The 17,748-nt window shown below is 39.6% G+C and overlaps 1 protein-coding gene across 1 annotated transcript; it reads right to left on the minus strand.

The window, feature by feature from the left end:
- Positions 1-2,687: 2,687 nt before the first annotated feature.
- Positions 2,688-14,310, minus strand: ATP6V1G3 (ATPase H+ transporting V1 subunit G3). The gene is made up of 3 exons (XM_051624427.1): positions 14,229-14,310; positions 6,038-6,138; positions 2,688-2,861 (listed from the first exon to the last, which is right to left on the minus strand). Exons 1-3 carry the CDS (start codon positions 14,308-14,310, stop codon positions 2,688-2,690), a joined length of 357 nt encoding a protein of 118 aa, XP_051480387.1.
- Between the last annotated feature and the right edge of the window lie 3,438 nt (positions 14,311-17,748).

Consider the following 17,748-nt stretch of genomic DNA (forward strand, 5'->3'; position numbering starts at 1 on the left):
TGTATGCATTTGACAGCATTTTGAAATTAAACCTTCTGGTTTCTATTATTTCTGTTCTTTGTGTGGAGTGATTATTTGCTGTTATTCTGAATATGTGGATGCCGAATACAAGATATTTTGTGCACTTGCAAATCCAGCAGGCATTTTCTTGGCACTTCAATTGTCTGTTGGTACAGCTGGTACTTTACACTTTTCATTTAAAAAACCCCAATATCTTGCCAAATTAAATGAAGTCTAATTTGGCCTTTACCTCTGTACACCTAAAAGGGGGGTATAACGACCCTTTTCCTTTTAAGAATACGAATGATTGTAGAAGAGAGCAAATGCACAGAGTGCTCAAAGCTCTCAGATGTGTATCTCTCAAAATCAAAGAGCTAATCATAATGAATTAATTCCTTTTTCATGAGCAGGGGCTCTTTTTTCTGGCCAAAGTTCAAGAAAATAATCACATTCAGAAAGCTTGAGTACTTGAGACCCAATTTGTTTCTCAGGCATGCAGGTGATAGGAGGGGTACCAGCAGGACATTGCCTTGATAACAGTGCAGTGTCACTACATGAGATGGCTCAGCTGCACCATCCCCTCCAGACAGGGCTCATCCATGCTGCTGGTGGCTTCTGCTGTTCCCCACCATGTGCTGGGGTTTTTGTCAAGGAGGGTGTATTCAAGGGATAATGTATTCTGAAGCTGTTAGGACCAGAAGGGTAGAGTAGCCTTGAAAAGAGGACAGAAGCTTTGCAAGAGAAGCAGTTGGTGGCAGAGGACGGATTTGGGCAAGAATGAGAGAAAGAGGAAATGTCATAAAAAGAAGCAGAGCAATGCAGGAGGGCAAAGCTTTATTTGATGTAATCTGAGTTGCTGGTGACCTGAAAAGCTGCTTTTCTAACTTACTGCTTGCCACACACAAGTCTGCTCTTACTGTACAGGAGCGTGTACTGTTATCACACACAGCTGGCAGTGAAAACCTCATTGCAGCTGAGCCTGCAACATTTCTGTATGTTCAGAAGTGGTGACTGGTGGAAAGGGGGCTGAGGTAGCCCAGGAGGGAAAGTGGAGCAGTCCTGAACTCTGCAGCGAGTCCTTGTGAGAGAGGAGGGTCCACCTTGCTGACAGTGAAAGTTAGCAGAAAAGCTATGCCTGACAGTTGGGCACTCCACTGGGCCTGCAGCCATGTCACAGACTGGAGCACGTGTATATAGGCAGTGAGGCAATCCTGACTGCCCCGTGCCAGGCAGGAGGGTGCCTGCGTTGGCTTGGGCACATAGCCTGGGACTGTGGTTCCTTCCTCTGCCCAGTAAATCAAAGCCTATCACAACCTGATCCAAAGCACTCCCAAATAAATGAGCCTTTCATCTGATGTCAATAGGATTTCTAGTCTCTTTCCCATTCCTTGGCATCCCTTTGTCCTCAGAGAATATAATAAAGCATAGGACACTGTAACAATCAGGGCTTGTTGGAGATTATTAGGCATCAGGCACAGCCTTGCGGAGTCACGTTTGCTGACATTAAGTTGACTACAGCTTTACAGTCATTTTACACATGACAGCATGTCAGCTGTGTAAACCTCACTGGAACAGGAGATTGCCCATGACCAGCTGCTGTGAAAGTGAAATTATTTGTCTGTGTCTACGTGGACTGAAACTCGTGGCTATTGTTTGCTAGTCATTGCAATTTCTCATGCTTATTCTCTGATTCAGTGTCATTTTGTAGTTGAGACAAGGCACAAAGTGGGCTGATGAAGCAAGTGTGTGCCAGACCCCCCACTTCATCCGCCTCCCATCAGATTAAATGGGCTTCACTTTGAACCCATCAGATGATATTGTATCTTCCTAACTTCAGTAGAATTTATTCCAAGGGAAATCTGCCATTGCAGAGGGAAGTATTACTCAAGGTCACTTAGGGTAACAGAAGTGAGCTCTAACTGATGTGATTTCTGTGAGCAACCTGTGGATTAAGGTACCTTATACTGTAACTGGTGTAGAGCTTGAGCCCATGGGTTCCTGTGCTTTTGGTGTAACTGTATAGGTGATGATGGATGTGCTAGTCTGCACCTTGAACCAAAGCTATTTTATAAATAATGATTACTCCCGCTCTCTTTTTTTTTGCACTTAACATAGCTATATAAAGCTTGTGCTGTAGCTAAACAAGACAATACTTTGAGTACAGATTTTGAACATAATTCTGCACAAGTCAGCTCTATTTTGCTTTAAGTTAGTATACAAAAAATTAAATTTTTTTAATCATAAGCTACTGAGTTCCCATATGTCCCATAACCACACCACTCCCTGTGTCAGAAGGAAAACAGAAATGCTTTATTTTAATTTTTTGAAATAGTCTTTTTCATGTGACTTGAACTACAGTAAGGATTGGAATAAACAGACTTTATGCAAAACCACATCCTAGTACAGAACATTTTATAAGAGAAAGGAATAAAGACTCCCAGCAAAACTATTGGTGTCAAATAATATTTATTCTGCTGTTGTTGACTTATCTTTAAACGACAACAGGAAACAATATTCCAACAAATGCTTGTGAAATTCCACATAATTCTTGTTGTGCCAAAAGCCTACGCGAAACTGTGTGCCTTTTTTCCTCACACGTACAGAAAGAATATACAAGGAAATGATTATGCTTATCAAGAAAGAAGGCTACTTTTTATAAGTATCCTTCCCCAGCACATCTATGAATCTTAAACCGTGTGTCTGAAGTTTGGGTGAACTTCAGGGCTGATGTCGCATATTGTGTTCATAAGCTTTTTCATCATGCTCTCCATGTTCTTGTGGTAGCTGCTGGTGAGGTTTCGGATAGTTTCTATTGTTTGCTCTTCTATTTTAGCAGAGAGGTTACCTTGGGATCCCATTTCCTGAAAAGCAGAAGTCCTCTGAGCATAATAGAGGGTTATATATGACTGTTTATTGCACTTTTCTTCATCATCTAGCATAAATATAAAACAAACTTGTCACAGTGCTTCCTAACAGTAAGGGTATCATCTAGGTTGAACTGTACACATAAAAACAGGATTAAAGGGAACTCTTTCATATGCTTATTAGCAATGGGTATCTCCCCATGTAATGGAAGTTTCTCAGCTCACTGTGGGATCAATTGTACATGTTTGGTCTTTTATATAGCTCATTTAATTTGTTTTCTATTTTAATGACTAGTCAACTAAGTTCTATCACCAGTGTGCTTTGTTTGGCCTCAATGAGAATGAATGAGAGAGCGGCTAAGGAGCAAAACATGGGAAAGCCTTCCTCACAATGCATAATTACAGTTTCAGAGTACTTGAAATGTCTTCAGCAGTTAGTGATGTATAACCCCCAACAGGCCTCAGACAAGGTCTTTTAATGTTGCATTTTTCTTATCTGGCGAAATACCAGACAGCTTTTGGCACAGTTAATATGTGGACATTCGCTTAGAATTTAATTGACTCTAGACTTGCTGAACATTTTAGCAAGGTTATGTTATAAACAGATGCACACATTCCAAATCCACGACTTTGCTCCCTCCACCCCCACTGCCCCAACATCACTTGAATTCTTCCCTTATGGAAAAGTCCTTCAGAGACAGGCAGAGAAATTAGTTTCCAGCTAAAGAATTGTATGGGGGAGAACAGAAGACTTTTCTGCAGGCTGACAGAGTAAGAAAGGAATAAGTAACATTCTTCTTGTTGCTGCCATGCTACTCTGGGGTGGACTAGCAGCTGAAGCCAACCTGTGATGTTAGTAGGATACCTAGAGGATTACCAGAAATGAGGGAGGAGTAATTAGTTGTATTTTCCATGTAATTTCAGCCCAGCTTAGTCCTTAAAAAAAAGGAAAAGCAGCTAAGTTAAGACCTTTTGCACAAATTACTTTTTGCAATTCTATTTATCAGTACCTGTCAGCGTCGTAAGAAGTTTGTCTATAATCCAGATGTAAAACACGTTTTGATTTGGAAGAAATACAGGATGTAGACATAATTGTAGATGTCGGGAAAGGATTATAGTTTTCTATAGTAACTATTTTTAGCTGGCATTTTATTTTAGCTTTTAGACAAGTTGTAAGGGTCTCTGGGAAAGACTGTACAACTTAGACCAGATTTATGAAGCTAATTTTTTCCATTGGGGAAAATAACTTTCTAGAGATCCCAGATGGCTGCATGCTATCCAGCTACTAAATACTTTCGAAAAACCTCAAGAAAAGTATTACAACTTTAAGATGATCCTCTATAGACTGGGAACCTGCTCTCTCAGTTCATGCTAATACTGTAACTTGAGATAGTAGATTCTTGCTTTTCTACATTTTTTACCTTTTTCTGCTTCTGAATTTGAAGACCTTTTTTCTTGTCAGAATGCAGACAATTTTCTGCTTAGTCTATAATTTCTGCTGACCTTGGAGGTCTGTCCCTTACTTTGCCCAGACTAGTTTTATGCTAGTGTCATTCTGAAGTCTCTAAAACATTACATTGACTTGGAAGCCACAAAATTCAGAAGTAGGCTTCACATCTTCAGAGTTGGGTCGTCTCAGACCCTGAGTACAAATACCATGAGCACCAGCAGAGTTGGTTTGAGATCCGGGCTTAAGATTTGTATATTTTGAAAAAAGCTGTATTGTCACTCTAACCTCAATTAATTGTTCTTTTTTTTGCTGCTGCTGCTGTTCATTTTGGACTGATGTAGAAGATCTCATAGTATGAGAAAATTTACCCAAGCTTGGATACAGCAACAGAAAGCAAGGGGAGAAATAGCTTTAAATGAGACTGTGAAAAAATAATAAATACTTGTGTCCAAATATCTGAGCCAGTAATCTTAACTGGGCATCAGACTTCCCTCTGAACTGGCTTAGTTGGTACTCCTGCCTTTCAGGCACAGGTTAATAATGATGACATTTCTCTGGGTAGATAAATGTTCGACATAATGGGGTCAGGGAACGTGAAGGCAGACTGCAATGATCTTGTACAACATGCTGTCATTTGAGGAGCAATATGTGCTCTGTCCTGCTTGTGTGAAATGTTCAGTTGACAAACAGTGGCCTTTCCCTGCAGCTTTAGTTTTGTTTGTGATTTAAAAATTGAGTTCACACTAAAGCAACAACTTTTCTGCTATTTCAGACCTGAAACAAGAAGTCTGGTTTGAGTGAAAAGGTGAACACATTTTAGAGGTGTTTTTACTGCATTTTAGTGTCAGTAAACATCTGAAATTGTACATTAGGACAACTCCACCTGGCCTGGCTGTGTGACAGTGTGTCTGGGGGCTGGCAGTGTGCATTAGAGACTTTGTGTGTATGTCTGTTCCTAAGGCTTGTGATCTCTGCTGGAAAATGTTTTATGTGAAGTGTAACTGAAATGACAGGTTTGTAAAGCAGTTTTTATTCAACCCCTTTGGCTTTTTTTTGTGGCTGCTTTTGCACATGTAGTTTCTTTGCCTTTGCACAAAACAAGCAGGGGAAAAAACAAGAACAAAAATGTGAGGAAGTAGTAAGATGGCTGTTCGTGAACCTTCATGAAAATACTAGAGAAAAATGCAAGATGGCACAAATATATAAAACATACCAGAATTCACATATGAAAATATCAGCCTGACCACTTTTACTATGAAAATCTAGGAAATAAACTCAAAAGATTTGGTGATTGCAGTTCATCAAAGATGCAGTCTTATATGCAGTCAAAAAAATCAGTTAAAGTGGAACAAAAATAGAAAGATTTTAAGACTTTGCTTTTTACTGAAACATCCACCTTACTGAAACCTCCAGTTCCAGGAAAGGAATGAGGTCTATCTGGAGCTAAAGAAAGGGGAGATACATTTTCAAAGGATAAGCATGAACCAAATACAGAATCTGGACAGTTTTAGTGGTGAAAGTCCACAATACCTTCTGCAAATGCATTTGAAGCCTGTGAAGAAGTCAAAATTAAGCATATGCATGTCATGGGTGATATCTCTGTGTCTAATTGGTATGATCAAGTTAGTCTGCAGAAGTTTCCATTTAACACTGCTTGAAATAATTTGTTTTACCACTGAGCACTTTGACACTGCAAAAGAACACATGCAGGTTTCTTACTTACATTTGTTTGCTTGCTTCTAAATTCCTTCTCCCTCTGTAACCTGTAATGGTCGATCTCGGCTATGGCTTCTTCTTTGGCCTGCTTCAGCCTCTTTCCTTTTCCTAATGAGGGAAGAAACAGGGATTTACTTCACACTTGCTACCTTATACCAAAAGATGTATCTCTCTAAATCAGAGGTATTTTACGAGATAAGCAAAGTCGACAGCAGATGTATTTGCAAAAGAATGGTCAGAAGAGCCACAGTGACTTAGGTGAGGTACTTCCTGTCTGAAAGCCAGTCAAGCAGGCACCCATCTTCTGACACCAACTCCCTGTGAGAAAGCACACATCAAATGAAAAGCTTCTTGGTTTACTAACAACAGAAGTCTTTTTGCAAATGCAAGTTTTCTCATAATGCAAAGGATTTATTTATTTTTTTATCACAGCTTGGTGTTTAGATAAATCTCTCTCTTTTCTTCATCAGCAATAGTAGCGGCCAGATAACAGATTTTAGTTGTCACCGATGGGAAAAGATGTTATTCTGTAAGATTTTTGTATTGATTGGTTGCCAGCATCCCTTCATTCCACACCAACTGGATTCTGTTTGGAGGTGGCAGATTTCCAAAGTACTGCTAGAAATGTCTTAACCACTACCAAGCTGAGTTGCAACCTTCAGGCTTTGTCCTCTTCTCCCTTGCCCTTTTCCAGTAATATTTGTTGAATGCAGAGGTAAGAGATTCAGAGAAAAAAGAGTTCAATGATATTCTCTAATAATACATAGAAAATATGGAAGTGATTAAAAAGTCTTTTCCTTCCTTTTCTTTTTAAACAGGATGTATAAGGTGGTGTTTTAGGCTGTAGTGGAAAAAGAGCCCTCTGCCTGAACAGGTTTGTTTACAAACTTAATTTTGTTCACTGTGCATAGTTAGTTTGTCTTAAGTAAAATGGGTTTGTCAAATCCAGCCCATGTAAATCATTGCAGGACTTGGCATAAGGTATTTCCTGGGTCTTCTCAGGGATGTTATGTAAAGGATGGGAGTGAAAGGTTTGATGGGAATGTGATGCTTCATTTTTTACATGAAGCAAGCAGTGAACATGTCATAACCACCCCATGGTGATACATCTCTGTTTGCCTGCTTTGTATAAAGTCAGTACATTTGCATGAATCTCCACAGGACTCTGCCACACTACTTTGTGAGGAAAAAGTCACTTTCTAACTACTGGGGCTGTAAACCCCTTGCGTTGAAAGTTGGTGTGTTATATTTGAGACACCTGGGCTGTTGCTGATTTTTAGGGTGTCTCTGCTGTACAGCTAGAATTTTAGGAGTGGAGAAGTCTGCTCCCCCTTCTTAATGGGAGAAAAAGCTGAAAAAGCTATTACTTAGTTGCTTACATGAGGTTATCACAAGAATGAGAGAGTGGAGGGTAGGCAACTGAAATAGGCACCTTGATCTGATGTGTGAAACATCTATTTCTTTATTTACTTATTTTAACCACATACTTAACATCACTGAGCAAAGGGAATACTTTTGTTAAGTTTTGTTTTACATTTGTTGTTTGGTTGGGTTTTGGTTTTGTGGTTGTTTTTTTGTTTGTTTGTTTTGTTTTTAAATCTTTCAATTCAAGCACCAAGTTGAAAACAATACCTTTTCTGGAATCCTAAGGAACATTCTCTAGCTAGGCTAGAAAGACCAGCATTAGTATTTCTGATTTATTTTCTCTAGGCTGCTACATTGGATTGGCTACACCTCTGCTGGGCTTCTGAAGCCTTAGCAGGTGCTTCTACTGAGCATGGCACAATGAGGAAGCCAAATCTTGGGAGAAAGAAGACTGTTGGTTTTGATGCATCTGAGATTCAACAAAAGCCTGGGTGAAATGCCTGATCTGGTAGTACGTTATTATTTGCCCAGTTGGCAGCTCTTTCTGAAGTCATTAACAGCAGATCGGTGAGTAGAAGCAGAGAGATGCCTGAAATGTGAATTTCATTTTGAAGTCTTGGCTACTGGACTGTTTGATTTTGTGGGTTTGGTTATTGTGGAACCTGGGGGACATGACTGTATAAAGGCTTTTTACAGGAAGGAGCAACTTAGTGAGGAACTGGACTCATCAGTGTGGTGCTTTCCTCCATAGTTAATTATATTTCTCTGAGTCCACTGAAGCACTGTGCTTGTGTGTAAAGGAGCAGAGAGGCAGTTTAAAACCTAGTGTGTACTTTCACAGAGTTTGTATTTGTTTGATAAGGGCTGATTTCCTCAGCTTATGCCACTCACTCTTAAAAAGTTTTGGGACCAGTACACGTGAACTGACAGGATTGTGTTAGAGCCTGACATCAATGTGGACTACAAAATTTGGAACCAGTTTATGTTTGTATTTTGAATTTCCCCTTATTCTTCTCTTGGAATTTGGAACCAGTAAGTCTTTTAGAGAGTTTCCTTTAGGAGTGGAGCCAGGGAGTGATTTTCTGGAGCTGGACATCGGGGGGAGTGCCTACAATGAAACTCTGCCAACTTCACCAGCTGAGGAGCTGGGTCTCTCTAGCAAATTAAATTATTTCAAAATCAGTGGGATTTTAATTTCAAATTCCATCTGGGGGGCCATCTGTGGTAAATATGTTATGTATTCGGCCACCAGATAGATAAATAATTGCATTTGAAATGCACAAAATGGAAAGAGATTCACTGTAAAACAAGAGCTTGTTTGCCTCTGACAGTGTAGGTAGTGAACCACAAATAGATATATGCATACATGTCAGCTCTTGACAGTGCACTGGAGTAAGCACAATACATAGGGTGTCACTGCATGGTGGCAGCCATTTCATTTTTCCATGATGCCTTTAGGACTGGCACAGCAGGAACCTGCTGCTTGCTATTTAATTAAGTGGAAAAGCTGTGAGTAAATTACTGTTAGTTCAACAACGTTGCGGACAAAATCAGCAACTGCCAACATATGCGATAGTGCATATGCTGCACCTGATTGAGTTGAGCAGAAACTAGAGCTTAACCTGCTGTTTCACTAGAGACAAACCAAAATTAATTAATCCGTCTGTTATTAACCTCTTGTCTGCTACCTTAGTTGTGCAATACAGGATTGCCTTTTTGAAGTCTTGCTCATCTTCTGGATGGGATTCTCTGTGACAAGAGCACAGCTGAGCTGAACTCAAACCTTGCACACTGAAGGGTAGCAGAGCAAGGAAGTTCAGCCAAGATTGTGCAAGAAGAGGGCAAATAATACAGGAGGATGGGCAAACCAACCTATTCTCATGACATTTCCTCTAGGATCAGAAAGGTCAGGTACAGAAAGTTCCAAGTTTGCAGAGGCTTTTGCCCCAAAGGGCATGCTGTGAGGGCCAGGTTTGCTGCTGCCCCTTTGTCCCTCCTTCCCATCCTTGAAGACAAGGAGCAGCAAAGCAGCTGTGCTAAGCCTGCTTTCTTTGTCCAGTCTTGTCCATGACTACAGTAAGCTGACAGCCTGGACATTTCTAGACATCATGTTAAATTGTCTTAACCACGTCAAGTCTTAACCAACTTTCTGTAACAAGTCAGCCCTGTGTTAGATCTTCTTACCTGACCTGGGAAAGCACTATTAGCATGGTTGTCTTTTTTTTTCTAGCTACTTCTGTGATGTTAATGAAATACCTAGCTCTGGTTAGATACATAAAAACTGGCAACATTTTTCAGTTTGCTGGTTTTTTAGATTCTGCAAGAAAAAGACAATAGAAAGCAAGAACATTGCATTCTAATTTGCTCAAACACTAAGTTTTCTTACTTTCAAAAAACTGCTGTGCTAAAATTGGCTTTCTGTTCTCAGACATATCATCTAGGCTTCTATCTGAATTTCTGCATAGACATCATGTCATATGAAGAAGCTGCCAAATATTGACCATATTTTCTTTAAATAGGTCAATTTCAATTGTCTTCAAGAGTGTTAAATTGTCTGCAAAATTGGATTTGCAAAATTGGAAATACAATAGAAGCAGCTGATCAGTATGTATAGCTTTTTCAGTAGATAAAATATGTCCTGGATATTTTATCCAAGAGAGTGCCATTGATGTAATTCTGTTTACAATATCTTATTTTGATTAACATTTGTTTTTAATCTGATTTTCTGAAATCTTTCATTTGAGTTTTCATTTTGTTAGGCATTAGAAATCCAATCCAAGATAAAAACCTCTAGGGAAAAAAAGTTTTATTAAGCCTAACGTTCATGACACATTCATTTGCCTTGTTTTACCAAAAGGATTTTCAGGAATTGATGTCTTGGCTCTGAACATACTCAGTTATGTCTGGGATCCAAATTATTCTTAAAGCAAAAGTGATTGGTAAAGCAGTGCTGTGTGTAAAAGGCCAAAGGACTGCAGACTATTTTGGTTTGTGTTTAATCAGTTTAATAATTTCAGCCTTTCATTTGTGCATTTACCAACAAGCTATTAATAATTTTTCTGGTATAAACAAATTCAGCCAATGATACAATAAAGATAGCCAGGATAAAGGGTATTGAGGAAGAAGCAGGAAAAAGATGTACAGAGGAGCTTTAGCACTGTATTTTTGCTTTGCTTCCTGTCTATAAATATAATTTATTTGCTGATTTTTCAGTTATCCAGAGTGGAATTTGCATTACAAACAGCTGCACATATGTCAGCAAAAACTATGCCCATTATCTGTTTATATACAAGACGATGTGTGTTCACACTACATTCTGATCTGGTTATGTATCAACCGTAAACACTGAAAGGTTTGCAGAAGGGCAGTTTTGCTAATCGCATTTCCTTGAAAATGACTTTTCCTGGTTGTGTCCCATGAGCAATCTGCCTTTCATTCTCCTGTTACACTGTAAATAGAATAGGTGGACTTGCTGGGATTGTAGTGATGTGCGGTGTCTGTGCATGGTGACAAAGAAGGTCACACGTAGAGTTTATCAGGGCTGGGACTGTGTTAGCACTCGCTGGGCAGGTTGATTGCTGGCACCGGCAGCCCTGAGCTGCAGAGTGCCAGGCCCCAGGCAGAACCTGCTGATCTCAACTGGTATTAGGTGGATCTGGGCTGGTCTTTCCTGAGGTGAAGCAGCATGTCCTTGCCTTGTTTCTCTGAACTGTGTGTGTACAGGTTAACCAGTTGCACTGGATATATTGGTTGCATTTTGTGTATTTCTTTTTAACTATGCAATCATAGAATCATAGAATGGTTTAAGTTGGAATAGACCTTAAAGATCATCTAGTTCCAGCCCCCCTGCATGGGCAGAGACACCTCCCTCTAGATCAGGTTGCAATCCTTTATGGTCATCCAACTGCAGAATCACTCAGGGAAGAGACTATTGGAGTTTATCTGACTTGACATAACCATATTTGGCACTAAAAGAATCTCGTTTGTCTTTGTCCCACAGTATTTAAGTTATACTGGTACAGTAAGGTATCTAAGGTAGCACAGTGACACTGCCATGAAAAATACTGAAATTAAGGACAACATGGAAATTTTTTATTTTTATTTTGTAGCTTCATTAAATACTTCTTGTAATATTTAATATCATAAAGACTGTCTAGGTATAATGATTCTGTTAGATTAGCTATAATGCTTGGTTTAGCACCAAATCCAGGGTTCAACAGTTCTCAGAAAAACAAGAATCAGCAGCATTAAGGCCTGAGCTTGCTTGTGTGACCCATGATCTAAACTTCTCAAGATCTTTGGTGTTTGCTCCCAAGTAGAAACTGTTGGTAGTATTAAACATGAACAAAAAGATTCACCGAAGTCTTTAGGCTGTAGAGGAATATGCCATGTCAGTAGTTATTTGGATGTCATGCCCTTAATCTGTTATACCTAAGAATGAAACCTCTTAGGAATGCTTGAGATTTTTCATGGGATTGCACAGAGCTGCTGAGGCTTTCAAAGGGGCCTCTGGGGTTTGCTCCAAGCCCCTGCCCAGAGAGGCTGGCAAGGGCGGCTTGATCAGGGTTGCCAGTGGATTTTGAATGTCTCCAGAAGGAGACTCTACAGCTCTTCCTCTGGAAAGCCTGTTTTTGGGTTATAGAGTTGTTTTCTTATATTTAATTTGTGCTACTGTCTTTTAGCCTTTAAATAGCTACCACTGGAAAGAGTCTGGTTCTGTTTTCTTTATCCTCCTCTCAGCTTCTCTCCACTTCTACCCCCAACCCACCCTGTTTTTCCCTTCGTAATTTTTACACAGGCTTTATGTTTGGCTTTAAAAGTAATAAAGGAGAAAGTCATACTGCTGAAGTATTTCTACTATAATTTTTTTTACTGATAGCAAAATTCTTAAGAGCTGTTTTTCTGTAGATGCTGAATAGTAACTCCTTCCTAAACACTAAAACACTGGTAGGTGTAGGTTTATGTCTCAGAGAGGTCTGGAAGATGCTTTATCTGTAATGCTTACCACAAGCACCCTGTGTGTGGCTGAGGTCATGACAGGGAAGAGTGTGTTTTGTAGCACACGTGCACCTGTAACCACATTTGGATACTGCAAGACACTTGTCTTTGGTAATTACTTTTATGTTATAATGATGCTTTTTATTTTTTGAGCATCTTATTTTGTGAAACCTCTTTTCATCTGGCTGTTTAAAACAAAACAAAAAAAAGCCAATCTGACTTTTCTGGTTTTAAAAACAAAGCAAACCAAATGAAAACAAAGTAATAAAACCCAAAAGGATTATCAACATCAAGCCATCATAGCTGAAGGCCTGATTCTTCACTCTATGTTAAGACCAAACTCCCTCTGCCCTCTCTGGTGACTGTGCCTTTCCAGGGCATTTGCTTTCTTGCTCCTGGTTGCAGGGAACAGTGTGTTTCCATTGCCCTACATGATGAGGGCAGAACAAGGAGCCATGCAGAGCACCTTGTTTGGCTGTATGAAGGTCAGGTCACTTAATTATTCCAGCAAGCCCAAACACCTTTTTGTGAGCCTTCCATTTTATGAAGGTTGGAGAATATTTGGGTTTTTTTCCCTCTATTTCACGGGCAGTGGACAGGTGCTCAGGGAAGGGTTATTGCCTTTCTACTTATTTTTTGTGTGTTTCTGTACAGATTAATGTGTCAGTAATTAAGGAACACAAACCAGTGCTGATTATGTGTAGAAGGGAAATTGAAATGACACAGATTATTTTTGTTTAGCTTCTGTTTCTCCCTGGAAAACAATATATATTCCTTCACTACACTTGTTGCACATGGCATTTTATCTGAGTCCTGCAGGACAACATTGTTCGCTGCTGTTGGGTTCTAAATCAAGCTAACTCCCTGAAACAGTATTAAAGTTTCAATGCTATTGCAGGTCAGTGACTTACGTGGTTGGTACCTAAATTCAGGAGAATAAGGTCACCATATTTTACATTATATCTCTGAGAAATGAATTAAGGAAATAGATAATGGACAGACTCTGCCAGAATTATTTCTTTAATCTAAATTATTCTAGCAGACACTTTCATTTTAATATTTTTCATAATGAAATTTGCTTATATATGAACTAGAATAAAAATAAATTATTTTTTATTATTGGATCTCTACACATGCTTTGCCTTGGCCTTTTAGGTATTCAGTAAACAAGAAGTTTATTTTAAATTTAACATTTAATCTCTTAATGATCACTTGTACCATGTAATCAGATTTGTATGAATGACCTGTTACAGTACTGAGTTCTTGTGATTGTGCCATGACTTTGATTACTATGATTGTGCTGAAGCCTCCCTTTGTTTTCATATTATTTTTTGAAGTTCAGCTGAGATTAGAAGGCAAGTCACCAGCTTTTGTAAGTAAGAAGGAACACTGAAAAATTTATATAAGGCCTATTAAGAGAAATGGAGTCTGGTCTTACAGAGCTAGCAGCCAGAGGCATGTAGGTTTCTGGTTTGAATAGCTAAGCAAGGCCATAATGCCATTATTGGCATTGAGATAAAGCAAGAGTAAAACTAGCTGACAGGATGAATATAAAAAAGAACCTTATTTTCTGTAACAAGGCAAGAGTATGTGTGCACACATGCACACGGAATTTTAAGCAAACTCTGAATGTTCAGATTTGGTAAAATGCCTGGCTGCAGTCAAGGCACAGCACTAAGTGAGAAGCAAGAACAGGAGCAGCACAGCTCTGATGTACACAGATGAAATAATGTTTGGTGTTTTTTTAATTATTATTTTTTTTTTCTGTGAGCCAGTGTAATTCTAAAAACGACAGTAAAGTTGAAAACTACAGTAAAACTGGGCCAGCTACTTACTTTTTTTGGCTTCCTCCAGTTTGTCCTTGGCACGTTTTTCTGCCTGCAGAAGCTGCTGGATTCCCTGTGACTGGCTGGTCATGCTGATTGCTGAGGCCGGTGCACTTGTGCAGGGACTGGAGCTGGGAGGGAGTTTTATACAGCTGCCAGGCTCTTCCGTGTGCTTTTTGTTCTCACTGTTATTACAGCAGCCTTCCAGATTGCACCAAACCAGCGGGCTCTGCCTGGATTGCTGCTGGGCAAATAGGCCTGCTAGTGTGATCAGAAAAACACAGCAGTGAGGTTGAAAGGAATGTTCTCCCCTCCTCAGGGTCACAGAAAAGCTGGTGTCCAGTTAACACATTGAGAAGAGCACTCCAAGTGACTGGTAGTTTAATGTGGTGGGTTTTTAAAAAAATTATTATTATTTTTTAATCTTCTATTGCTGAAGCAGAATATAGTTAATCTTGTTTTTGGTATTACTTCTTAACATTAGCTGGTAAAGTTTTTCTACTTTTAAAAAAAATCTTCATTGGAAATAAATTCATCAGGGACAGAAGTTTAGAAAAGCATGTCGTGGTTAAGGTGTACTCCATGTTGTAATCTGCCACAGGGGAGATGCATGCTGTGGTGGGAAGCTGTTGGATTAGCTCTGAGGTCCAGACTCTGGGAAGATATGACTGGTGGTCAGTCCTAACATACACACAGACACAACTGGTCAAGTGAACCCATGAGTGTGGCTGTAGGTGCACATCCTGTTTCCTAAGGTGCAAAAGAGTGTCTTGTGAGCTGCTGCATCAATAAGCCTAATGCACATATTTTGAATCCTTATTAAAAAAAACCCATCAAATTCCACTTTCACAGGTAATTTGGTCAATGCACAGGAGGCAAACATGTCAACATGCATAACTAAAATAGGTTGATTTTTAAAAAAACCCACTTAATAGTATGAGTAAAGCATATTTATTACAAGTTCTTCTGACAAAGTGTTAGGGCCAGGAGATAAACTTCTGATGCAAATGGATTTTTCTGGCTGCGGTGATATGTATGTATACAGGCAAGATTTCTGCATATATATTATAACATAAAATATGTATATATAAAAAATATTTGGTGCTCTCTGCTAATGACCCTTGCTGTAGGGCCCTTTCTTTTCTGGGGCTTCCTAGGGCAGCTGTGCCATGCTTCTTGCTTGCTGAGAGTTTGTCACCTGGTCCATATGAGGAAATGTATACTGTTGTTGTGAAGGGTTTTTTGTGTCCCCATAAATAGCTGCAGGCTTGAGGGAAAGTGGAAGGAGAAGCCTCTGGCTTTATTACCTTCTTCAGCTGTGATCTGAATGATACTGCATAGCACTGCGACTGAAAAGGAAGTTTTGTTTTCTGATATCACAGAGTCAGATTCTACCCAGGCTCTCTCTCAGGAAAATCCCTATTTCTGCATTATATTAGTCACTGAGTTTCTCCCTTTTTCCAGAAACTGTGTGAGATGTCTCCTCATCTCCAGCACTGAAATCAGAAGTCTGCTCTAGCTGCAGGAGAGCAGACATGGCACTATTTTTAGGAGATTTTTAATGCATAGCCTTGAAGTTTATTTTATTTGGACATAGAAAAGGAAGTGATGATCAATTGTACAAAAAATGTGGAAACTGTAGGATTAGGAAGCCTGTTGTGCCAGTTCCAAATGATCTGACTGGCAAAGAAAAGCAGAAGTGGAAAATGAAAGTAAAAATTGAAGAGGTTTGGTTTACTTGGGGCAGGAAACTTGGGCTCAGAACTTTAAAGCAGTAGTTACTTAAAAATTAAATAGGAAGCAGAAATCTCAGGCTTGTCTCAGACATCAAAAGTATATTCCAGGCAAAGGGTCTCATCAAGCAATTCTCACTGCTGCAAGAAATGTTACAAAACTGCCAGGAAAGGAAACTCTTTCAGAGTTTCTGCACTTGGCTGAAAGCATCGGGATCACACCCTTTGATTTTTCAGAGCAGTGCTGTAATTATGTTATGTGGGCCTCAGTAATAATCTGAATTTTGATATTTACAATCTATTAATTTTAAGTAATATTTCACAGGAAATAGTTCTACATTATTAATTTTAATGGGGAAAGAATCCACCATTGAACAAATGACAAAGCTCTTCTATTGTTAAAAATGCATATCTTTCTTTAGCAGCTCATTTGAGCTGCAGATGTCACAGTTCGCATATTTCAATGTTTTTCTGACTAAAAAGAAATCTCAAACTATAATTTTCCTTGCAGTTAGTTCATATACAGTGTGGTGGCATGCCATACTGGCACTCCTCATGGCATCAGGCAGGTACTGGTTTGCCTCTGCAGGGGAGAAGATATAATTTATTTTGGCTGGTGCTAAAATTTTATTAGACTCCACACAAAGTTGTGCCACTTAGAGCCAGTTTCAAAGCTTGTCTGATGATGACAGTGTTGATCTCAGACTAAGTTGTCATGAGACCTCTGTGTATCTCACTTTATGGGTAATTCATTAAAATAAAGTAGGTTAAGCCACCATCTGACCAAACAGGCTCCTACTTCATCACATAAGCTAATAAGAAATTTCTCTGTGTCATAGTTGCTGGCTTTCTTTCCAAGTCAGCTCCAGACTCACTTAATTAGGGAAAAGAAGCTGATGTGGTGACTGGTGATGGAAGAGAGGTGTTACCACAGGGAGAGAGGGCAGAGAGAAGGTTTGGTGTTTGTTTTTGGGTGATTGGTTGTTGGGTTTTGTTTGTTTGTTTCTTTGTTGTTTTTAAAGCAAAGCCCTGGAGCAAGGAAATGAAGAATCTTACAAGGGGTGAGACACCCTGCTGAGCTCCCCCTGTTCATCCACAACTTAACCAGCAGAAACCCTCTAAATCAGGTATTTCTGGTTTAGGTGGGGGCTGTGCAGGTGCTGCCTTCTCTCTGCAGTGGGAAGGGCAAGGCCAGTGGCTAAATTAATCCCAGGTAGTTCAGATTATTTATTTGGAAAAAAAGCTACTTGCTGTTACTCAGACTGAGCCTTACCCAGCATGAATGCAACAACTTCTCAGTCTGTCTACCACTGAGCAGTAAAGGCAGTGCTGTGGCATCCTTTTATTGTGGTTTAAGTGTGCACAGGCCCTCCTGTATGTAGGAGAGCAGCAGGGAGAGTTTCTGCTGAAATGTGTTTAAGCTGAAAGTCTCCCATGCATTCCCTCTGTGGCTGTATTTCCCAAAGCACATGCGTTGTTGTTTTTTAATAGCTTTTTTATTATTAAAAAAAAATATTTGCAAATGAGCTGCTATGACTACCAAATAGTATGTTTTGTTCAGGCTACAGCTTCAAAGCAGCAACATTGATTCAATGATAAAGTGTTAAAATGGGCAGTGTGTCAGGCAGGGCAGCTGGCGCAGATGCCTTTGTGTGTCAGGGTGTTCCTTTTGTTTTGTTGTTCTTGAAAGGCCTAAGTAAGGAAAAGCAGTGGGTACACCTGCATATCTTCTACTTCATGATAGGGACTGCTTTTCTGATTAAAATAGAGCACCTTCAGATGAAGTAAGATCTGTC

Source organism: Apus apus, chromosome 7 (assembly GCF_020740795.1).
Source record: "Apus apus isolate bApuApu2 chromosome 7, bApuApu2.pri.cur, whole genome shotgun sequence".
Taxonomy (NCBI): domain Eukaryota; kingdom Metazoa; phylum Chordata; class Aves; order Apodiformes; family Apodidae; genus Apus; species Apus apus.